The sequence below is a fragment of the Cuculus canorus genome, chromosome Z (assembly GCF_017976375.1).
Source record: "Cuculus canorus isolate bCucCan1 chromosome Z, bCucCan1.pri, whole genome shotgun sequence".
NCBI lineage: Eukaryota > Metazoa > Chordata > Aves > Cuculiformes > Cuculidae > Cuculus > Cuculus canorus.
In genome coordinates, this window is record NC_071441.1 from 14088329 (window position 1) to 14108813 (window position 20485).

General features: G+C 40.5%; 2 protein-coding genes across 3 annotated transcripts in view; both read left to right on the forward strand.

Moving 5' to 3' along the window:
- DMGDH (dimethylglycine dehydrogenase) overlaps window positions 1-13687 on the forward strand; it is a 46109-nt gene extending 32422 nt beyond the window's left edge. Inside the window, exons 15-16 of the mRNA XM_054053882.1 lie at window positions 9479-9613; window positions 10320-13687. Coding sequence (XP_053909857.1) covers window positions 9479-9613; window positions 10320-10535 — 351 coding nt within the window. The 3' untranslated portion in view covers window positions 10536-13687. The remainder of the gene's footprint in view (window positions 1-9478; window positions 9614-10319) is intronic.
- A 2554-nt stretch (window positions 13688-16241) lies between these two features.
- The window catches only part of ARSB (arylsulfatase B), a 63785-nt gene continuing 59541 nt past the window's right edge, over window positions 16242-20485 (forward strand). For both annotated transcript variants that reach the window (XR_008447738.1, XM_009566303.2), the window contains exons 1-2: window positions 16242-16541; window positions 19657-19843. Coding sequence is in view for 1 of the 2 variants with exons in the window: in XM_009566303.2 (XP_009564598.2) it covers window positions 16284-16541; window positions 19657-19843 (445 nt within the window). In the remaining variant the exon portion in view is untranslated. The remainder of the gene's footprint in view (window positions 16542-19656; window positions 19844-20485) is intronic.

Consider the following 20485-nt stretch of genomic DNA (forward strand, 5'->3'; position numbering starts at 1 on the left):
GCAGTTAAACCAAAGCAAAGGGCTAGTAACAGAATTAATTTCTAATTTAGAGTCTACATTGTGTTTATAACTTCACAACAAAATCTGTCTGGTTTAGGGGTGGGATTTTTTTTTATTACCTGTTGTCTTTCTTCTGTTTGTTTAATTGGTCTTACATTTAGTAAGTTAGGTAAGTTGTTAGATTGCCTCATTCTTTAGTACTTTCATCTTATAAACAAGCACTCTGCTACTACGTACTAAATATTCAATAGAGTCCTAATGGTCTTTGTGGAAGGAAATTTACAGAATATCTTTGAAGAAGAAGAAGTTGCAGTTCTTGTTTCTCCACATCCCAGAATACTGTTTTAGTTCTACTGCACACTTGAACTTTCTCGGGTTCAAATGGTCAAAGATATACTATATCACCTCTGAATGCTTTCTAATTTTTAAAAACCCTGGTTTAAATTTAATGCTCTTTTTCAAATATTATCATAGAAAAAGATAAGCAAACATCAGATATTAGTTTACGCCAGACCTTTGTTCTTTGGCAGAATCAACTGCATCTGTGTTTACCTAGCCATATGCGTAAAAGACCTCTCAGTCCTGAAGACTCCGTAGTGCCCATGGGCAGTACTTTCTAATTATTTGCTTTCTTTTTGTTAGAAATTTTTTTCTGGCTACACTTTAAACCTATCACCGATTATTACACTCTCTATTGATATACAGAAAAAAAAATAATTCCTTATTTCAGAAGCTACTTGTGTCTTCAAAACCTGCTAGCACGTACCTTTTTGGTGTTCTGAAGTTGTTGATTATTTTTATCTTATTCAATGTTCTTGAAACTGCGTATTTTTCTCCTGAGTGTAATAGACCCTAAGTCTCGATAAAACTTGATGCTACAGTGAAACACCTCTGTGTCAACTCGGGTAGCTCACAGAAATGAACTCTTTCAGAAAGGTTTTCTGTGTGAACCCTATAGTGCAAACAGTCATCAAGAGTGTACAGCTATAAAATTCCGTAGTTAACTTGGTAGGTTTGTGACTTGTTTAGCTATATCCAAGACTGCCATCTCCTGGGCACTCCCTCTCTGGCAACAGCTCCTTGCGGTGTGGGGACACAATGCGGTAGATGATGGAAACCGTGTGGGACCTTGCTCTAGTGCAGTCTTCCAGGCTGGCATCTGAGTGCTTAGCTAAGCTTTAATGTTTGTTTTCACTAGAATAAAATACTATTATCAGAGACAGTGTTTCTTTGTTGCAGCACTGTTTATTTACTGGGGCACTTTCTTTTTTCTCCATTCTAAGCGTTTTCCCAGATTATACAATACTCAGACTCTCTTCCCTGTCACTTTTTCTTTGGTCTGCTCTACCAGCACCTTCTTCTGCTGCATTTTTCCCTGTCTGCTTCTCGCTAGTTGTCTTATCTCTACCAACCCTACTCAGTGACTGCCTGCATTTCAATGTCAAAAAAGCCCTCTCTCGTCTTCTGAGTTTGGCTTTGGATTTCTGAGGTGTCTTTTACTATTGCACATATTAGACACATAAACATTTAATTGCTTCATTATTCATTATTAACAGAAGTTGTGTCATGCCCAGCAGCTTCACACAGATGAGTATATGCCTGTAAATCAAAGATACAGTCCTTCTGTATTGACCTAACCTCCAGCACAACTACACTAAGTTATCTAAAGGGAAACTAGGATGACTAGTTATACAACTGTTCCTTCATCCTTTCATTTGTTTGCTAGCAGTTTAATGATATAGCTTTATGCCCTCCTCTTTCCTGTCATTTGTTTCCCTCCTGTTCACTCTGGCAGAACTGTCCCTCAGGTGTATCAGTCCAACTCATTTTGTTACCATGGTCTAATGTGATATGTCCTGATTAATTAAAGCACAAAATTATAAATATTTTTAGGGAAAAGCTTTGGGTTTTTGGTTTTTTTTTTTCATAATGTCACAGATGTAATGCAGAGAAAGAATGTGAAAGAAAGGTTGAACTGGAATTTTTAAGTAACTTTATCAATGATCTGGATGTGGGAATTGAGTGCACCCTCAGTAAGTTTGCAGATGACATCAAGTTGGGCAGGAGGTTTGGTCTGCTTGAGAGAAGGAAGGCACTACAGAGGGATCTAGACAGGCTGCATCAATGGCCTGAGGCCAGTGGTATGAGGTTCAACAAGGCTGGGTGCCAGGTCCTGCACTTGGGTCACAGCAACCCCATACAATGCTATAGGCTTGGGAACAGTGGCTGTAAAGCTGCCTGGCGGAAAAGGACCTGGGTGTGTTTGTCAGTAGTCATCTGAATATGAGGCAGCAATGTGCCCAGGTGGCCAGGTGTGGCAGAAATGTATCAGAAACGGTGTAGCCAGCAAGACTAGAAAAGTAATTGTCCTCCCCTCCCTGTACTCAGCACTGGTGAGACCGTACCTTGAGCACTGTTTTGGGCCCGTCACTACAAGAAAGACATTGAGGTGCTGCAGCTCCTAAGGAGGGCTACAAAACTGGTGAAGCATATAGAGCACAAGTCTTTTGAGGCTGAGGTTGTTCAGTCTGAAGAAAAGGAGGATGAGAAGAGACCTTATCACTCTTTACAACTACTTGAAAGGAGGCTGTAGTGACATGAGTGTTGATCTCTTCTCCCAGGTAACAAGTGATAGGAGAGGAAACAACCTGGAGTTGTGCCAGGGGAAGTTTATGGAGTGGATATCAAGAAAAATTTCTTCACTGAAAGGGATATCAATCATTGGAATAGGTTGTGCAGGGAAGTGGTTGAGTCATCATCCCTGGAGGTGTTTAAAAGACATGTAGATATAGCACTTCCGGACATGGTTTTGTGGCAGACTTGGAAGTTTGGGTTTACAGTTGGACTCAGTTACCTTAGGGGTCTTTTCCAAACTAAATGATTCTATTATTCTAATTGCAGAGAGCATGCCCTTGAAAAGGGAGAACTAGCAGTGTTATCAGTCCTGCCATGGGCCTCCAGGGCTCTTGCCACAAACTCTACTAAGTGGTAGGTGAAGAGGATGGGGAAAGTGGCAGAAAAGATGATGTGACATGCTGCCTCTAGGTCTGTAGCATTGCAGCACATGGAGTCATTTGTATCATCATCTGTGTAAAATGCTACTGTTCTGATCTGGTGACTCTATGTGTTGATAATCTGTAGTGCTGATAAATACTGGCATGAAATTAAAACCTTTCACCTGCAGGAGAGTCATGGTGAGTAGGGGTAACCAGGAAACCAACCAACTGGAACGATTTGCTTATGTTTTCCACTTCTTAACTGATATTTTTTTTTTTCTTAAGCCATCGCTGACTTTAAAATGGGAGGTATGTTTGCAGTGCCATAGCAAAAGATTAATTTCTATCTTCTCACTTCTGAAATTCAGTATAGGGTGTATGGGGCAGGCATAGTGGGTAGAATGCATGGCACTTGCTATCCAAGTCTGCTGGAAGCACTGCTCCAACTTGATGCTGGACAGGCCAGCCCACAAGAGTTTCTGTAACTCTCCCCTATTGCCATTGTCCGCCCTTACTTCACTTTTTCCAGCTTGCATCCCTCCTGTTCTGAGAGGAACAACTACAATAGTGAACACTGACACCACTCCACAAACTGGTATAAGGTTGCATTTTGTGCTATCTCTACTCCATGCAAAAAAGGGAGGAGGAGGGAGAAGAAAGAGAATGGATTTTACTGAAAAAGGGATAAGGAGCCTGGGGGAAGGCAGAGAGTTCTGGAAAAGGATGGAGTGATAGAAAGTTACGAGGTATTTTAGAGAGGGAAAAAGTACTTTTGCTTTTCCCCTCTCTCTTTCATTCTCCATTTGTTATGCTTATGACATGTTATGCTTATGACATGATCCTGTGCTCATCCAAATTAAAATTTAGTAGCAGAACCATATTCTATCATCACTTCATTTGATATCCAGAGGGTCCTGAGACAGGGGATTTATTCCAGAAGTTTATACAGAGTATGAAACACATTAAAAAGAATCTGCTATGATTTTACCTGTATAAAGTGCACACCTAGGTCCCTCCCAGTGTGTTTGTTGGGCTACGTAAATGAATAAGCACCGACTGAACTAGGAATTTTGAGACAAAAATAATTCAATAATTCATCAGTTGTTTGTATCATATCAGATTACTAGAGCTGGCAGTTCGCATACAAGAAGTGCTTAGGCAGACTGAATGAAAAGTACAGTGATACAGGTGCCATACTGACTGGCCACGATGCCCTTAGAAAACTTTTGTGTCATATAAGCTGTCGCTTTGGTCAGTTGCAGAAAAAGGAACTTGTCAAAAATTTGCTACCTGCAGAGGAAAATTATCATCAGGTATTGCCGTGGTGAGGGGGTTGTCATTTGGATTGTTACCCTGAAATTATTCAAGACCATCCAACTAAGAATAATTCATTTCAAAATATTGCATTGATGCTGTCTCCAGTGTGTTGTAACGCAATGGTTACAGCAGATTGCAGCAGCTGTTGGTGCTGGCCTACTCTGTTGGGTGCCTTTGTGTACGTAATTTGGCTGTATACCCACAGTCATAAGTAGCATACCAAATAAATTACAACATTTCATTATTAAGAGATTCGCATATCTGTGCTACCAGTTATTGTTGAATGGATATGACACTTTTCTTCCTAGATACCTAGACTCTATTTTGTTACACTGCGCAATGAAAAAAAAATACAGTATCAGAAGTTTTCTAAATAATTTCTATTCCTTTGCTTTCGTTAAGCCACAAAATATTTTTACAGAGGATTAGAATTAGGATCTGTATGCCTTTGAAAGCCAAGCACACTTGAAACACAGTAAGTTAAACTTTTTGGGGCACATCACTGCACCTAAAAAGTCACCTCATTGGTTAATATCTCCTGAACTATTTTTTATAAAAAGAAATAGAAGTATTTTTATCTTGTGCTGGTGAACTGCACTTAAATTAAAGAATATGAAGCTAAGCAGTAGATACTCTATTTTTCTTGTATCTAAGAAGTGTTTTTATTTTACCTGAAAACACCACATCTGCCAAAGCTTAATGCTTTGGGAGCTAATGCCACGATAATGGAAAGTCTTTTGTGTTTCAGATTTAGCTCATTAAGACTCTCCTTACTCTAAGTAGTAGAAGTTTTAGGTTGTTACTACATGTCAAGTGATTATTATTTTTAAAATGAGAGACAGTAAGAGCATACACATATATATGTGTATATTTTGCAGAGTTTGAATTCTACGTTACCTCTTGGTTATTTTTCCAGGGTATGATTCTAAAAAGACGACAATATTCTTAACCTTCGGCAAACACAAAATAGCAACAAACAAATCTCTTACATGAAGTACCAGAAATCCATCTACAGTCAGCATAAAAACTATTTAGTGATTTATTCCAGATGGCCAAAACCCTGGTCCAGTTAAAATTAATTGGATAAGAATTTAATTTTCAGTCTGTAACAAACAGGCAAAGAATGATCCAGAGATATGTAAGCTAGCTGCTTGATTTAATGGTTTCCATATCTAAAAGGTATTTAAGAGATGGAAGTTAAAATTATTTTTGCTGTCAATCTCAAGGTTCCAGTAATTAGTATATTAACAAAAGTTAACTGTCATCTAAACAGTTAATCTAGAAGTGACCCATAAAAGCAGTACACATCTGTTACCAGGTCGTACTCAAGGCTCTGAGTATGATTCCTGCATTGACCTTTATGGAAATTGTTTTTCCATTTCTGAATGAGGAATTCATAGGGGTATAAGTTAACCAGAAGTCATGAATTTAAAAAAAAATCCAGAACAACACTGAATATGAAAACAATAACTATTTTATAAGGCTTTCATCTCTCTCTGCATTTAAGTACTTACATGTGTCTTGAATAGTCTAGGAAAAAAAACCTGTGCTCTCAGCACAGTGGTTGCTACATCAGTGCTGTGTGATACAGCGTTCCCAAAGACACTGATTACAATTCATTCCTCTAGAAAAGTTGATGGTGATTCAAGGTGGATGGTGACCCTGTGTGGAAAAGAACACAGTAGAAGAATGCTGTTGGAAGCTGGTTCTGAGAGTCCTGCCTATTGCCACTCTTATATTACTGAGAGACTTAAAAACAGAAATTCAGACTTTCATCCTGCTGTTTTAGATACTTAGCATATCAGTAACATCCATATTGAGTTGGCAGATGTGACACAGGACTGAAAGGAGATCTAACCTCTTCCAGAAGAGCAGATGGAAGGCCCCAAGGTATATGACATTGTGTTGGAATATTGTGTTTAGTTCAACAGTAACATTCCTCAAGACTAAATACCAGAACCTATATTAGCATGTATAGGAAAGAGCTGATTCAACTGTACGTGTACCAGCAGAATATTTACTTTCTTGGTATTTCTGTGTGTCGTGCTGTAGTGTGTGGTCTGATTTGTCCATTAGTGGAGAAGGGAAGAGCTACTGATGTCATCTATCTGGACATTTGTAAGTCCTTTGACACAGTCCCCCACAACATCCTTTTCTCTGAATTGGAGAGAGATGGAATTGATAGGTGGACTTTTTGGGGCATAAAGAATTGGCTAGGTGGTCACATTCAGACAGTAGTTGTCAATGGCTCAATGTCCAGATGGACATCAGTGACAAGTGGTGTCCCTCTCTGTGCTGTGACCTGTGCTGTTTGATGTTCATTAATGCTGTAGACAGTGGAATCGCATGCACCCTCAGAAAGGTTTCAGATGACACCAGGCTGAGTTGTGCAGTTGATGCGCCTGAGGGACAGGATGCCACCCAGAGGAACCTGGGCAAGCTTGAGAAGTGGGCCCATTTGAACGACAGGAGTTTCAGCAAGGCCAAGTGCAAAGTCTTGCACCTGGATCGGGACAGCGTCCGGTATCAATGCAGGCTGAGGGACTAAGGGATTGAGAGCAATCCTGCCTTGAAGGACTTTGGGCTATGTACTAGTGGATGAAAAGCTGGATATGAGCCAACAATGTGCATTCACAGCCCAGAAAGCCAACCATGTCCTGGGCTGCATGAAAAGAAGCATGGACAGCAGGTCGGGGGAGGTGATTGTGCCCCTCTATTATGCCCTGATGAGGTACCACCTGGGGTACTGCATCCAGTTCTGGAGTTTTTGGCACGGGAAAGACATGAACATGTTGGAGTGGATCCAGAGGAGAGCCACAAAAATGATGAGGGATGGGACACCTCTCCTGTGAAGAAAGGTGGAGGGAGTCAGTGTTGTTCAGTCTGGAGAAGACAAAAGTCTGGCAAGACATTATTGCAGCCTTTCAGTACTTAAGAGAGACTTATAAGAAAGATGGAGACAGAGTTTTAATAGGGCTTGTAGTGATCAGACAAGGAGTAATGGTCTTAAACTAAAAGAAGGTAGATTCAGACTAAGCCTAAATAACAAATTTTTTATGATGAGGGTGGGTGAAACACTGAAACAGGTTGTCCTTGGAGATTGTAGATGCCCCATCCCTGGAAATGTTTGAGGTCATGTTAGATGGAGCTCTGAGCAATGTGAATCTATTTGACAATGTCCCTGCTCTCTGCAGGGGCATTGGACTAGGTGACCTTTAAAGGTGCCTTCCAATCCTAACCATTCTATGATTCTGTGATACGCATTTCTAGTTGTAGGCATTTGCTTTTGAGTGTATTCCTGTATAGTAGAAATGTAATTCTGTGAAAAGTGAGAGGCAACTACCAGTAGCTGATTGTTGTGTGGTCTGAGATCTTTGCTTTATCTTTTTCAGCAGCATCTTGGAGTTATATTCCAAAATAAATCCTCACAGTTTCTTCTTTTTCTGATCTGGACTGTATTTCATGCTGTCTTTTCCGAAGAGGGCCATCTGTGATCCTTATGTGCAGTTTCTGCTTTATTCTCAGTTGGTCCACCTTGGATTTCAGACTAAGTGCTCTGTACCTGGTTCATAAGCTGTTTTCCACCACAGAGTTCTAATCTTTCAAACTTCAAGAACTCTTCATTGCTTTAGTGATTTATTTTGAGACTACATGTAGACATCTGAATCTGAACAGGAGCTACAGAACTCGTGAACTAGGTGCATAATAAGCTATTCCAAGTACAAGATAAAATGTGTTGCCTGTAAATCTGACAGTGCAATAATTCTCTGTGGAAATTAAAGAACATTACCAGAAATATGATTTTTCATGTCTTCAACAATATTTCCCCTCCTTTCTCTTAAACACTCCTCAAATGAACATAATTCCTGCTTCATACCTACTAGAGATGTCACAGTGTCCTCAGATCAAGTGTTTTAAGATAGCTTTCGCTGCTACTCATCTTCTCAGCAAGGTCTAGAGGACCTTGTACCTGCTGTTATGTTTCTTGCCCATGGGTGCAAACTGGTGTGGATCTGGCAAATTAGTTGAATACAAATCTTTTGTTCTGCTTGATCTATACCTTTAAAGGAGGAGTGAATAGGCAGAATTTGTAAGCCACTGTTCCTAATATTTGCCGCACAGTTATTAGTGATAATGATATCCAGTCTGATTACTATTTTATCCTCTGTTCGAACTGGCAGCATCTTTGAAAGAAGCTTTCTCTTGGTTCTTGAGGCATTCGGTCCGGGACTACAAAGCTTATAACAACTCTTATTGCCATGGTTTCTTTCTCCAGTCTATTCTCTACCGAGTCAATTAAATAAGGAAGTTGTCTTAAGACTCAGGAGAAAGTGTGAGACAAATTAGGTTCACAGCTGCTGGTAAGCAAAATCTATGAACCTGGCTTTGGAATCAGGCTTTCTCAGTGGAGTCAGCTCAACATGATCACATACGGTAAATAATGTCTTACAGAACCTTTAGGATTCAGAGACTTACTGATGGCTCCCCCAGTTCTTGTCACACATTTAAGCAGTCTACTTCTAGAAAGTGTACCTTTTTAGGGAGGCTGAGGAAGGGGACTTTAAATGCTAGTATTATGCTTTAGCTAACATGGTGCATTATCCCATAAAACGGTAGACACGGGAAAAAAACATACATACTGTGAAATAAGAATATGGAGCAAACTTCCAGCTCTGCAGCCAGCAGAGACACCGAAGTGGAATAGTAACAAGTTACTGTCACAGTTGCTGATGGTATAAAAAAGCATCTGTGTCCACATAGGGAGGCCAGGGCTTTAGGATTTGGGTGTTGGTATTCCATTTTTTTTCAGAGAAACTGAAATGAAACACAGTCTTCTGGTTCACAACCTTAAGTGAGAAGATGGTTTTGTAACACACGTCTCACTATGTATGTATTTTTACTACACTTGTAATTACAGATGTTAAGGGACTAGGATCTAGAACATCTAATATACTCAATAAAGTTATGATGGGTACACAATGTACCCATACAAAGACACAAAGATACAAGATATAATATCTTTAAAAGATTTATTTAATCTATATTTCATAAAGAATACTTAAGTGATAGGAAAATAAATGAAGGCAAATTTAAAGGCCAGTATCTCACAACTTTTTGCAGAACCTGAAAAACCATTTGTCATCATTGTCATCAATTTTTTGCAGACAGCAGACTTCACTGGAAAGGAAGCACTGAAGGAGATTAAAGAAAAGGGGCTCAAACGACGACTGGTATATCTCACCGTGGAAACAGATAATGTCGATCCAGAGGGAAATGAAAGTGTGTGGCATAATGGAAAGGTAAGCACTAAAGATCATGTTACAAGAAACTAATGCTAATTCTCCACGAACATATCTAACTTTGTGTTTCAAGTGTGAATGTGTTACTTTTGTTTTACTGGCACAGAACAATTTGAAGGTGTGATAACTTTTCTAATCTTCAAGCAGGAGGCAAGGACTAAATATCTACAGAGAAAATGTGAAATACCATTAGTTCACAGAAACAAGAGTTGAAATAAGCGAACGTATTAACTCATCCATTCTCTTCCCCTGCAAGTTCATTGTTGTCCCAACAACACTTTTGCTATTCACTTGAAAGAAACAAAGCAACAGCAAGGTTTAGGCCTCCACACTTCAGCAGAGATTACATGTTGAAATGCTTGCTAGCAGTTGTAATACAGTATATAGAAACCATATACATGTGTATAGTGTTCGTTCCAGTGAAAACTAAATTGAACACAATAGGAATAGACTGCTTTTCGCAAGGAGAAAAGCTTCCTAGTTTAAGGCCACATCTCCCATACTAGGCAATGTTATAAACTCCATGATGCAAGTGAAACTTGACTAATGTCTTATATGCCAGAACTAGTATATGGGAGGTATAATTCTTTGGTTGGTTTGTTGTTGTTTTGTGGGGGAGTTTTGAGTTTGTTTCTTTTTGATTTTTTTTTAAGAACACATCACTGCATCTTGAAAATCACGATAAATGTTTGTGGGTTTTTTTCAGGTTATTGGCAACACCACATCTGGAAGTTTCAGTTATAGTGCTCAGCAGAGCCTGGCGTTTGCATATGTTCCCATGGAACTCAGCAAAGTTGGACAGAAATTGGAAGTTGAAATTTTAGGAAAAAATTATCCAGCAACCATTATACAAGAGCCACTGGTGCTGACTGAACCAACCAGAACTCGACTTCAGAGAAAGGGTGAAAGTCCCAAAATATAAACATAGACACAGCGAATTGTGCATAGGGGATAGTTCCATTGATATGCATTAAATTAAGAGAAACAAACTACTCAATTTTTCTAATCACTAAACACAAGATCCTCATTGCCATACATCAGCCAGAAATTAGATGGTATAACCCTTTTGGTTCCTTGTATGGGCTATTCACATTAGAGAACTGAGCACAGGTCATGAACCAGTATGTGTTCTGTTTTCTCAGTAGCACTTGTGAGCAGAAAGTGGCAGGGAATGAATAGGTCCTTGATTCAGCTTGCTCACACATTGGATGGCAGATTTGAATTAATGCAGAGGAGAAAGTTGCTTTTGGTTGGCCAGTAGCAGAATCTTCCTCCTCCTTGACACTCACAGTTCCTCCTTAGTCTCTCCCTGGGATAAAGTAGCTTATTCTGGATCCTTACAATATGACATCGCAAACTTATCATTAAAATAATATCTACTAGTTCTGACATAAATGCTTCCCTAAGGAATTGTAATACATCCCAGCAATCATTAAAATGATAAAGACAATATTAATGGCAAACTGAACTGCTAACATTTTTTCCCAATGTGTCATTCCGGCAGAAATTCTCACAGAGATCAAAACTTGTTCTTCGTAATGAAACAGTTCTAGGAAGTTCATTCTTCATTATTTTATATTAGTCATCTGGTAAATTACATGTGATAGTCTACAACACACAGGATATATTGGTCAGTTTTGAACAGAACTTACAGTACTGTATTATGGATTTACTGTTATACATCTGAAGAGGTAGACTGACACCAGAGAACTACTGTTCTTTCTTTTCCCGTTAATTATAGATTGAACAGCAGTAAGAGCCATCTGTTGTTTATGCAGAAATATTGTCAGTGAAAACCAAATTAAATCCACATCAGAGGACCTTTATTCAGTATTAACTGTTCCATGACTTAAATAAGCAGGATTGGTATAATGTAAATGATAGGAACATACTGAATTATTAAAACATTCTTCTGAATTCCGTAATATGCTCAGCAATTCTTTTGAATAACAATGTCAGAATTCCCAACTTAGGAAGAGTAACATTCCCCTTTAGATTTTAGATAAACCTTTTTGAGCTATATATAAATATGAACAATGTCCAAAATGTACTTTCTGCAGAGGAGCTAGTGCCTCTAAATCTTTACCAGAGAAGTAAATGTATAAATAGAATATACCAGGAGAAACAGTTTGAATAATGAACACTTGCTGTTGCTCAAGTAAACTGACATTGCATTGTGCTTTTCTGAATATCTTTAACAAATCAGATCAAAATAAAACAAACTTTGGCAGGTTTGCAGGTAGTACTATCTTGAGTGAAAAATCCATTCACATATAATAAAAAATACATTCTCTGTTATGCTTTCATAAGTGGTTCTATAATACTTTCATAGTTCTATATAATACATTCATAGTTCTATAATACTTTGCTAAACTTATCAGAGATGTTACTTTTTCTAAAGGTGACGCTATTTGTAATGAGGCAGTTAGCCAGTATGTTTCCCTAAGAATTTAAGAAACCCAAAATACACACAATACGATGTTCTTTTATTTAGAAGCATAGTTTTGAATTTCAGTATTTCCCAAGAAAATGCAAATTCATTAGACACCATGTCCTGGAGTGTACAGTAACAGTTGTCCAGAGACAAGATCTCACCTATACTTTCCTAATAGGCTTCACTACGGCAAAACTCTGTTTCAGTGATACCTTCTGCATACCAATCTCGAAGTTAGAAACAGTTTTGTAACTCCTTTTTCTGGCTTCAAAGAAAGAAGTTCTCTTCATTTATGTGTCAGCCAGGTTGGTCCGATGGTGCAGAAGGGGAAGGCTTTCACTAGCCTGAGCAAAACAAAATTAATCACAGATGCAATTCCTTCCTACAGGCAAGTAAGCTCAGAAACGTACTGTCATGGGCTTGTTCTGCATTTCCAGCTGTAACCTCCCAATAACTAATTTCTCCTCCTAGCTTATAAAGACAACTACTTGTGTCATTTTACAGTGTAGTATTATAGAGGACCAAACACTCATTTCCTTGTGGGCTTTCTCATTGATGGCTGTTATCACACAAGTCACGTAAAGATCAAGCCTTGGTCAGTTAGTTTTCCTTTAGTTTCAAGATTTAGGGAAGCAGAAAAAGTACTTAGCATGCTGCTTCTGGGACAAAGCAAAGTAAATCTTCTTTCCTGCAGCTGACTTGTAAGACCAAAACAACTCCCTGTTCAACACTGACCGTAAATAACACAAGTGGAGTATCTGAGAGTTTGTGAATTCTGTTACCTCTTAAGAATGGCTGGTCTTTCTGCTGAACAATTCATTCAGGAGCAGAGTTATCCGAAGCAAGTATGAGATGAGTATTAGAAGCATGTATCTGTGATAGCCCTGTGTCTGGGAGGGCTTTGTAGCTGACACAGATTCTTTTTATTGCTGTGATTCCCAAGCTGGCTTACTGAGTATTTATTAGGATAGCTCAACATCGCAGCACTTTGCATAGTGTGGATAAACTGAACTGTAAGGTTCATGCTACAGAGGGGTTTGCACATTTAAGACAATCTTTCATAGTTGTGAAAACAATAAACCTGAAGAAGTGGGGGGGGAGGGGATTGAGTGTTCAGCAGCTTTTGTGGTTTCCTGTCCCTGCTTTTCATTATATGTTGTGATATGATGTTGCATAAACTTGTGGTGTCATGATACAGCAAGAGGAAGTGAATGGGAGCAAGAATGTTTAAGTGGTACATCCATGTTTTAAGAGGGCTTCTAAACAATCAAACAGAGATACCACAGTAGAAAAACTGGCAGGGACATCTTTTGAGCCTCCCGCAACTCCACTAACAGAAGAGACACCTCTGTAATGTGGTGAAAAAAAATGATCATCTATATGATATGATATGATAATATTCAGATTTCTGTGTGCAGAGAGATCAGGACACGTCAAAAGGCAGTCTTATCAAATACATTTTTTGTCATTTTCCATCATTCTTTTTCCATCTCCAGAGATTTTTGGTTCACCAGAGTAGATGTTACTACTACCATTTGAATTTTTGTTCCAGTTTTCCATGTGCTGTGGCAAGATGTCTCATACTCATGCTTTGTGTGTCATGCTCATACTTCATGTGGAATGATAAATGGACATGGATACCATAATCTTTTGTGTGACTCTAATGAATTCATTAATCATTAACCTGGAAACAGCATTCAAATTATTCACTCCCAAATTCACGAAAGGTGCGCTGAAACATATGGGATGAAATACAGGGGGCTGAACATAAACCATTTCCAGGATTTATGCTGTTGATTCAAGAGAATACTCTGTGATAAAAATAGTATTTTCTGATTGGGATTCCAAATCCCTCTAGTAGAAATGAAAAAAAAAACCAAACACCAAGAAAATATGACAGTCAGCAACATTTAGACTGTAACTGTGCAATGTCTGCTATGTATAGTCTGGATGGTACAACTTAGTGTTCCAACTCTGGCAGCTCAGGCAACCAATTTATCTAATTCTGACAGACTAGGATGACCAGCAAATAACTCTTGACACTCCTCTATAATGAAATATAAGTCCAGCTGCACTTGAACACCACGATACCTTCGGAAATGTGTTAATTTGAATGGAACTTTACCTATAATAAGGACATGGAAGAATGTAGTGGAATATACAGTTCAGTGAGACAACTGTGACTGGTGATGGGATCTGAAATAAAACCAAGGTAAGTCAGAATTTCAGCCTTTTGGACAGTATGAATCACATCTAAACAAAGAAAATGTAACTCACAGTCACATACCAGCTTGTCAGCAACCCTGGAATTTACTTCAGGGAAAGCTGACTTCAGGACAGTATTGTAGCTTGTTCCAATACCAGCTGTGGACAAACACATTCTTACTGTAGAAAAAAATGTGGCATTGCTGTTGTTTTCAAACCAGCAGGCAATTCTTTGGGATTCATAAAAAATATCTGGTAACTTCATAGACTTATCCACTAGACTTCTTTCACAAGAGCAGGAACTTTCCTTCTACAGAGACCTGCCAATCAAAAAGAAAGTAGTCAGAAGTCTGGCATACTCAATATTTGCCTTTCTTACCAGGAAATAATATTTTAATGTGCATATTTCTTTCACCTGTTATCCAATGGCTATATAAATTTGGAAACACACATGGGTACCATTCCAGCTAAATGTGAAACACATGGTTATCTATCTGATCTTTAGCTAGATGCTGAAATATATATGTACTCCATGAACAGAATTGATTAGACCTGACAGCTGTTTCTGCCCTTTAACAGCCTTAGATATTTTGTCAAGATTATAACTAAGGTAGTGGTTGTTGATAATACTGCTTTTGAAGATTACATGGTTTGAAGAAACAGCCCTGTTGACATAGCTGTTATTTCTGCTTCTGAGTTGCTTCACTTCCTTCCTATTCGTTAACAGCCACAAACAGCATCTTACAGCCAGGCATGGGTGAAGACTTCTCATCTTAACCAACAAAAATAAGAGAAAAAAGCATGGGGTCACTCATGATTTTGCAGAAGGGGCAGGCATGGGAGGGGATAAGAGCAGCAGCTGATGGTGGCAGGAGAGAGGCTGTATACTTTTCTTCTGCAGGACTTCCTGGCTGTCCTGCACAGATCAGTTGCCTCTTCAGTGACGGTGGCAATTTGTCCCAGGCAGACGCACGGGTTAGCAAGTGGCAAGGCCATGGCTGTTTGGAGGTGCCCCACTTTGCTAATCATAGAATAAACTCTGTTGGCAGTAGTAAATCTCCATGGCTGCCACAGTGTCACGTATGAAAGAACATTTAAGACCAAACTTCCTACTTGTTGTACCAGAATGCACTCTGTCTGCACATGAGGAAGTACTGACTTCCTTGGAGACACAGCTGACCTGAAACACTAATAGTTCCCTGGTCCCCCTAGGAAAGGCTGGAGGGGTTAAAATGGATGTTTCACATAGGAACTGGAAAAAGATGAATGGCAGCATCAGCGAGTTGTTTGTTCTGCTATCACCAGCAAGAACTCTTTGACTCATTTCACAAGCTAATTGGTCTAGAGCTGCCCTGTGGGAGCAACACCAAGTATATGTAAGACTAATTGGGACTAAGATACAGCATGAAGCTGGTACCAAGTGTATTAGAATAAACATTATTTAAAAGACTGAGTGTTCCGAGCTAAACACACAGGATGATGAATGTTGAACGTCTGAGAAGGCCAGGCTGGAAAGAAACACCTGGGAATAAGTGAATTGGAGAAAAGAGTCACAACAAAAACAAAAAACATCCTGTTTGTCTGAAGTTTGGAAAGCTGAAGAACAGTATAAGGATATGCCTGAAAGAAGTCACAACAATGTGCAACAGACAAAACCAAAAGGGAGGGAGAAAAGGAGGAGGGAGGGAGGGAGAGAGGGAGGGAAGAAACAAAGGAGGGAGGGAGGAGAGAGGGAGGAAAGGAGGAGAGAAGGAGGGGTGAGTAGGAGGGAAAGAGGGAAGGAGGATGGGAGCGAGGGAGGACGGGAGGAAAAGAGGGAGGGAAGGAGGGAGGGAGGAAAAGGGAGAGGGACAGAAGGAGTGAAGGAGGACTGAAGGGAAAGAAAAAGGGAAGGAGAGAAAGAGGGAAGGAAGGAGGGAAAGAGGGAAGGAGGGAAGGAGAGTGTGAAGGAGGGCGGTCCATCCCTGCTGGAGCCCGCCCTCCGCGGGGAGGAGCCGCGGCCGCCGCTCCCGGCAGTTCCTGGTGTCGGGGATGCGGCGGCGGCCTCTCTGGCTGCCGCTGTGGCTGCTGCCGTGCCTGATGCGGCTGTCGGCGCCGCGGCCGCCCGCCCCGCACCTGGTGGTGGTGCTGGCCGACGACCTGGGCTGGGGCGACGTGGGCTGGCACGGCTCGGCGCTGCGCACGCCGCGGCTGGACGCGCTGGGGGCGGGCGGCGTGCGGCTGGAGCGGTACTACACGCAGCCGCTCTGCACCCCGTCCCGCAGCCAGCTGCTCAGCGGCCGGTACCAGGTAGGGCGTGAGCCGCCCGCAGGGGTGGGGCTGCTTAGTCTGGACAGGAGAAGGCTGAGGGGAGGCCTTATCGCTCTCTACAACTACCTGAAAGGAGGTTATGGAGAGGAGGGAGCTGGCCTCTTCTCCCAAGGACAGTGGACGAGACAAGAGGGAACGGCCTGAAGCTGCGCCAGGGGAGGTTCAGGCTGGACATCAGGAAAAATTTTTCATGGAAAGGGTCATTGGGCACTGGCAGAGGCTGCCCAGGGAGGTGGCGGAGTCACCTTCCCTGGAGGTGTTTAAGGGACGGGTGGATGAGGTGCTGAGGGGCATGGTTTAGGGAGTGATAGGAATGGTTGGACTCGATGACCCAGTGGCTCCCTTCCAACCTGGTGATTCTATGATTCTGTGATGCGCTGGGGGCCGGCGGCGGCTGTGGGGGAACCGGAGGTGTTTGCGTACAGCAGAGCCGCCTCAGCCGCCTTTGGCTCGGCACGAAGCTAAGCACAGGCATAGTGTGCGTTGTTTTGCTTATTCCGCTGGTATCGAAGGCATGGCAGCGTGTCGTGGGAAGGATTCCTGCCCTAGTCACCTTCTTTTAGGTACCACCGGATGGGCGTGCAGCCAGGATGCCGCTAGAAGCTGATAAGCGCTACGTGCTCAGTTTGTGCAGCTTGTTTCCCAAGGCAGGCTTTAGATCCATCCTATCCTCTCCTTCATATGCTAACATAGGTGTGGGAATTATGCACCCCTTGATGGAGTGCCTGCAAGCTGACCCTCAGTCAGGGTGTCTTGCTGCTTTGTAGTCCTACTCATCAGTTTTCACATTATTACCAGTTGCATGTGTGAGAATTGGATTTTATCATACTGCTATACTCTCCCTCCCCTTTCTTTTTATTGCAACTTTGGCAGCTGAGGTTGTTCAGCCCAGAGAAGAGAAGGCTCTGGGGAGACCTAATAACAGCCTTCTAATACTTAAAGGGGGCCTACAGGAGAGTTGGAGAGGAATCCTTTACCTGGGAGTGCAGCGGTGAGATAGGACAAGAGGTAACTCTTTTAAGTTAAAAAGAGAGGTGATTTAGATTAGACTAGGTGTTAGGAAGAGACTTTACTGTGAGGGTGGTGAGGCACTGGGACAGGTTGCCCAGGGAAGCTGTGGCTGCCCCATCCCTGGAGGTGTTTAAGGCCAGGTTGGATGGGGCTTTGAGCAACCTTATCTAGTGGAAGGTGTCCCTGCCCATGGCAGCAGGCTTGGAATAAGATGATCTTTAGGATCCCTTCCAACCCAAACTATTCTAGTATCCTGTGAAAAATGAGCTGGGGAGAAAGAAGAAAATGGCAGGGACAGAAAGAAGAAATTCACAAAAGGTTAAGTGTATTTTGGAAACTTCCCCTCTTTCTCAGTAAGTCCTGCACATGCACCTTAACCTTACTGAAGGTTTGTCAAAAAAACTATTGCCAACAGACATAAATGTCACTTTGTATTAGCAGGTGTTACTCTTGTTGCAGTAAAGTTGTTGCAGGTGATACTTGATTATTCTTTCCAAACATTTGATCCCTTTCTAGAAAGAATGGAAGACGTAATTGACTTCTCTCTCTTTTTTTTTTTTTTAACTGACTCTTTACATTGTTTTATGTAAGTAATCTAATTTTCATTTTGACTCTAGCATACAGATCATGATCTGAACATGCTTATCTAGAAATGGTTCAGGGTTAACTGGACATTGCTGCATTTAGTCTTTAAAGTGGAATAGAAATGCTTATAGTTCAGTCCTAACTTAACTATGTCGTATGCACTTGGCTTGATAACTTAGTCATCTTTGTGTTGACTTTGTTATAAATAAGTGAAATAACATTAGAGAATTGAATAAGTTTTTCTATAAAATTGAGGAGATATTGTGTGCAGGAAACAATTATGTAGCAAATATGTGCAGTTTTGCTTTGGTTTACCCATTATTATAATTAGCTATTGCTCTGAGAGTTGAAAAAGTAATCTAAATCTGGTTGTAACTGGAGCTGGAATTTTGATGCCCATGTTGCAGTCCATTAGGAAATAAGAGCAAAGGTATTGGTTTATTAAAGCTACTGATTTTTAATTATTTTCCTCTCCATTTTCTTTCTTTTTCTTTTTCTTTTTCTTTTTCTTCTTTTTCTTTTTCTTTTTCAAATTGTCACTAAAGTGGTGCTTTAGTAGCGAGTCATGCAGCTTGCTACACTGGAATACTTAACGGAGTTATAAAATCTGATATCTTGCACTTTAGGGGGTCTTGGAGGTTTTGTGCTCTAACAGAGGTAGATTACTAGAAATGTTTAGTAAATAGGATATCTATACTTGAATGTGTATGTGTGCTGGGCCTAGGTTTAGGGTAGTGTGAGGGCTTTTTTCAGGAGGGGATAGAGGAGTTGACAAAAGTCAACTTATAGTACACAGTAACTGAAGAGGTTTCTTGCATCAGTCAAAGTACTTGAGTATTTTTATCAGTAATGTTTTTGTTAAGAGATACAAAATTCACCGCTTGTTTGGACTGTAAACTTAAGTGGAACTATTAGAGGTCAGCTCTAGGCAGCATCTAAAACTTGTGTTATCCCCAGTATCCCACTCACTTTAAGTGTGTTCTTAAATGTATGAGTGTATATAACATACTTCTAGAATACTAATGCAAAAAGTGCTCTCTTAGCCTATATCACCTTTTCCCCCACTGACTGTCCTTTTGAACAGGCAAAAGCTTGGTTGCTTCACCTGCCATGCAGCTTTTTTCCCTTCTTACCATTTAAAATTTCTCAATCCCTGTTGAAATGTTGTCCCTTCCCTTCAAAGAAACCGTAATGGTAATAGATACTTGTTAGATTTTTACATGAAAATGCAAAAGGCTTTGCTTTTTTTTTTTTTTTTTTATTGCACTAGACTTATGCCTGGGAATATCTTGTAAACCTCTGTGGTGCTAATTGGTTGTCTTCCTCCATACCCGCCCTGCCCTCCCTTGTGGCCTCCTCATCTTCCTTGGTGCTATATTGGTGAAGATAAGAAGCCTTAAAACCCAATGCTAGCCTCTGGTGTACCTACTTATAAAGCAGCCTACAGGAATGTGTTGCTGTGTTGTAACTAATCTCACATCCTTCTTTTCTCTGCTAGATCCACACAGGTTTACAACACCAGATAATTTGGCCATGCCAGCCCAGCTGCCTGCCACTGGATGAGAAACTCCTCCCAGAACTACTTCAAGAGGCGGGATATGTTACTCACATGGTGGGGAAGTGGCATTTAGGAATGTACAGAAAAGATTGCCTTCCAACCCGCAGAGGATTTGATACTTACTTTGGTATGGTTTGATTTAACAAGGGCAACAAATATGCTGTTAAAAATTATGAGAAACTGCTTGATTCTTCTAGGAACAGCAGATTTACTATTAGCGTATAAGTAAATCAATATTTGGGCATGCATGTTTCCAAGTATAATTGCTATAAATAAGATAGTGCCTTAAAGGCATGCCCAAGCCTTACAACTTACTGAAGAAAGTATCAGAATTCTTTCTTTCTTATGAGTTGCATTGAATTTTCTTCTGTGATGGTTAGAAGATTTACGGTGTTTTTATATTAGTTTGGTTTTATATTGGTTTGTTTTTGTAGTTTCTTTAATCTTGAGCATTTTCTGTTAGATCAGACAGCACACATTGCTTGCTCTGCAAAGTGTTACAGTTCTAAAGGCTTTATTTTTAAGAGAGAAACAGATGTCATGCCACACCTTGTTAATGCTCTGTGAATAGACTAGTGGTTTTTGAGAGCAGGTAGCAAGAAATACGGTGTGAGAGCCTCCATAAAACAGTATCCAAAAAGTCCATTGTAGGAACTCACAAGCTATGAAGTCAAACCCTCAGCTTAAAAAATAATGCCAGAATTGGGTTGTCCAAGGGTGAGTATAGATTATAGCTACTCATTGTTTATTCTTCCTCTTGCAAATGCTC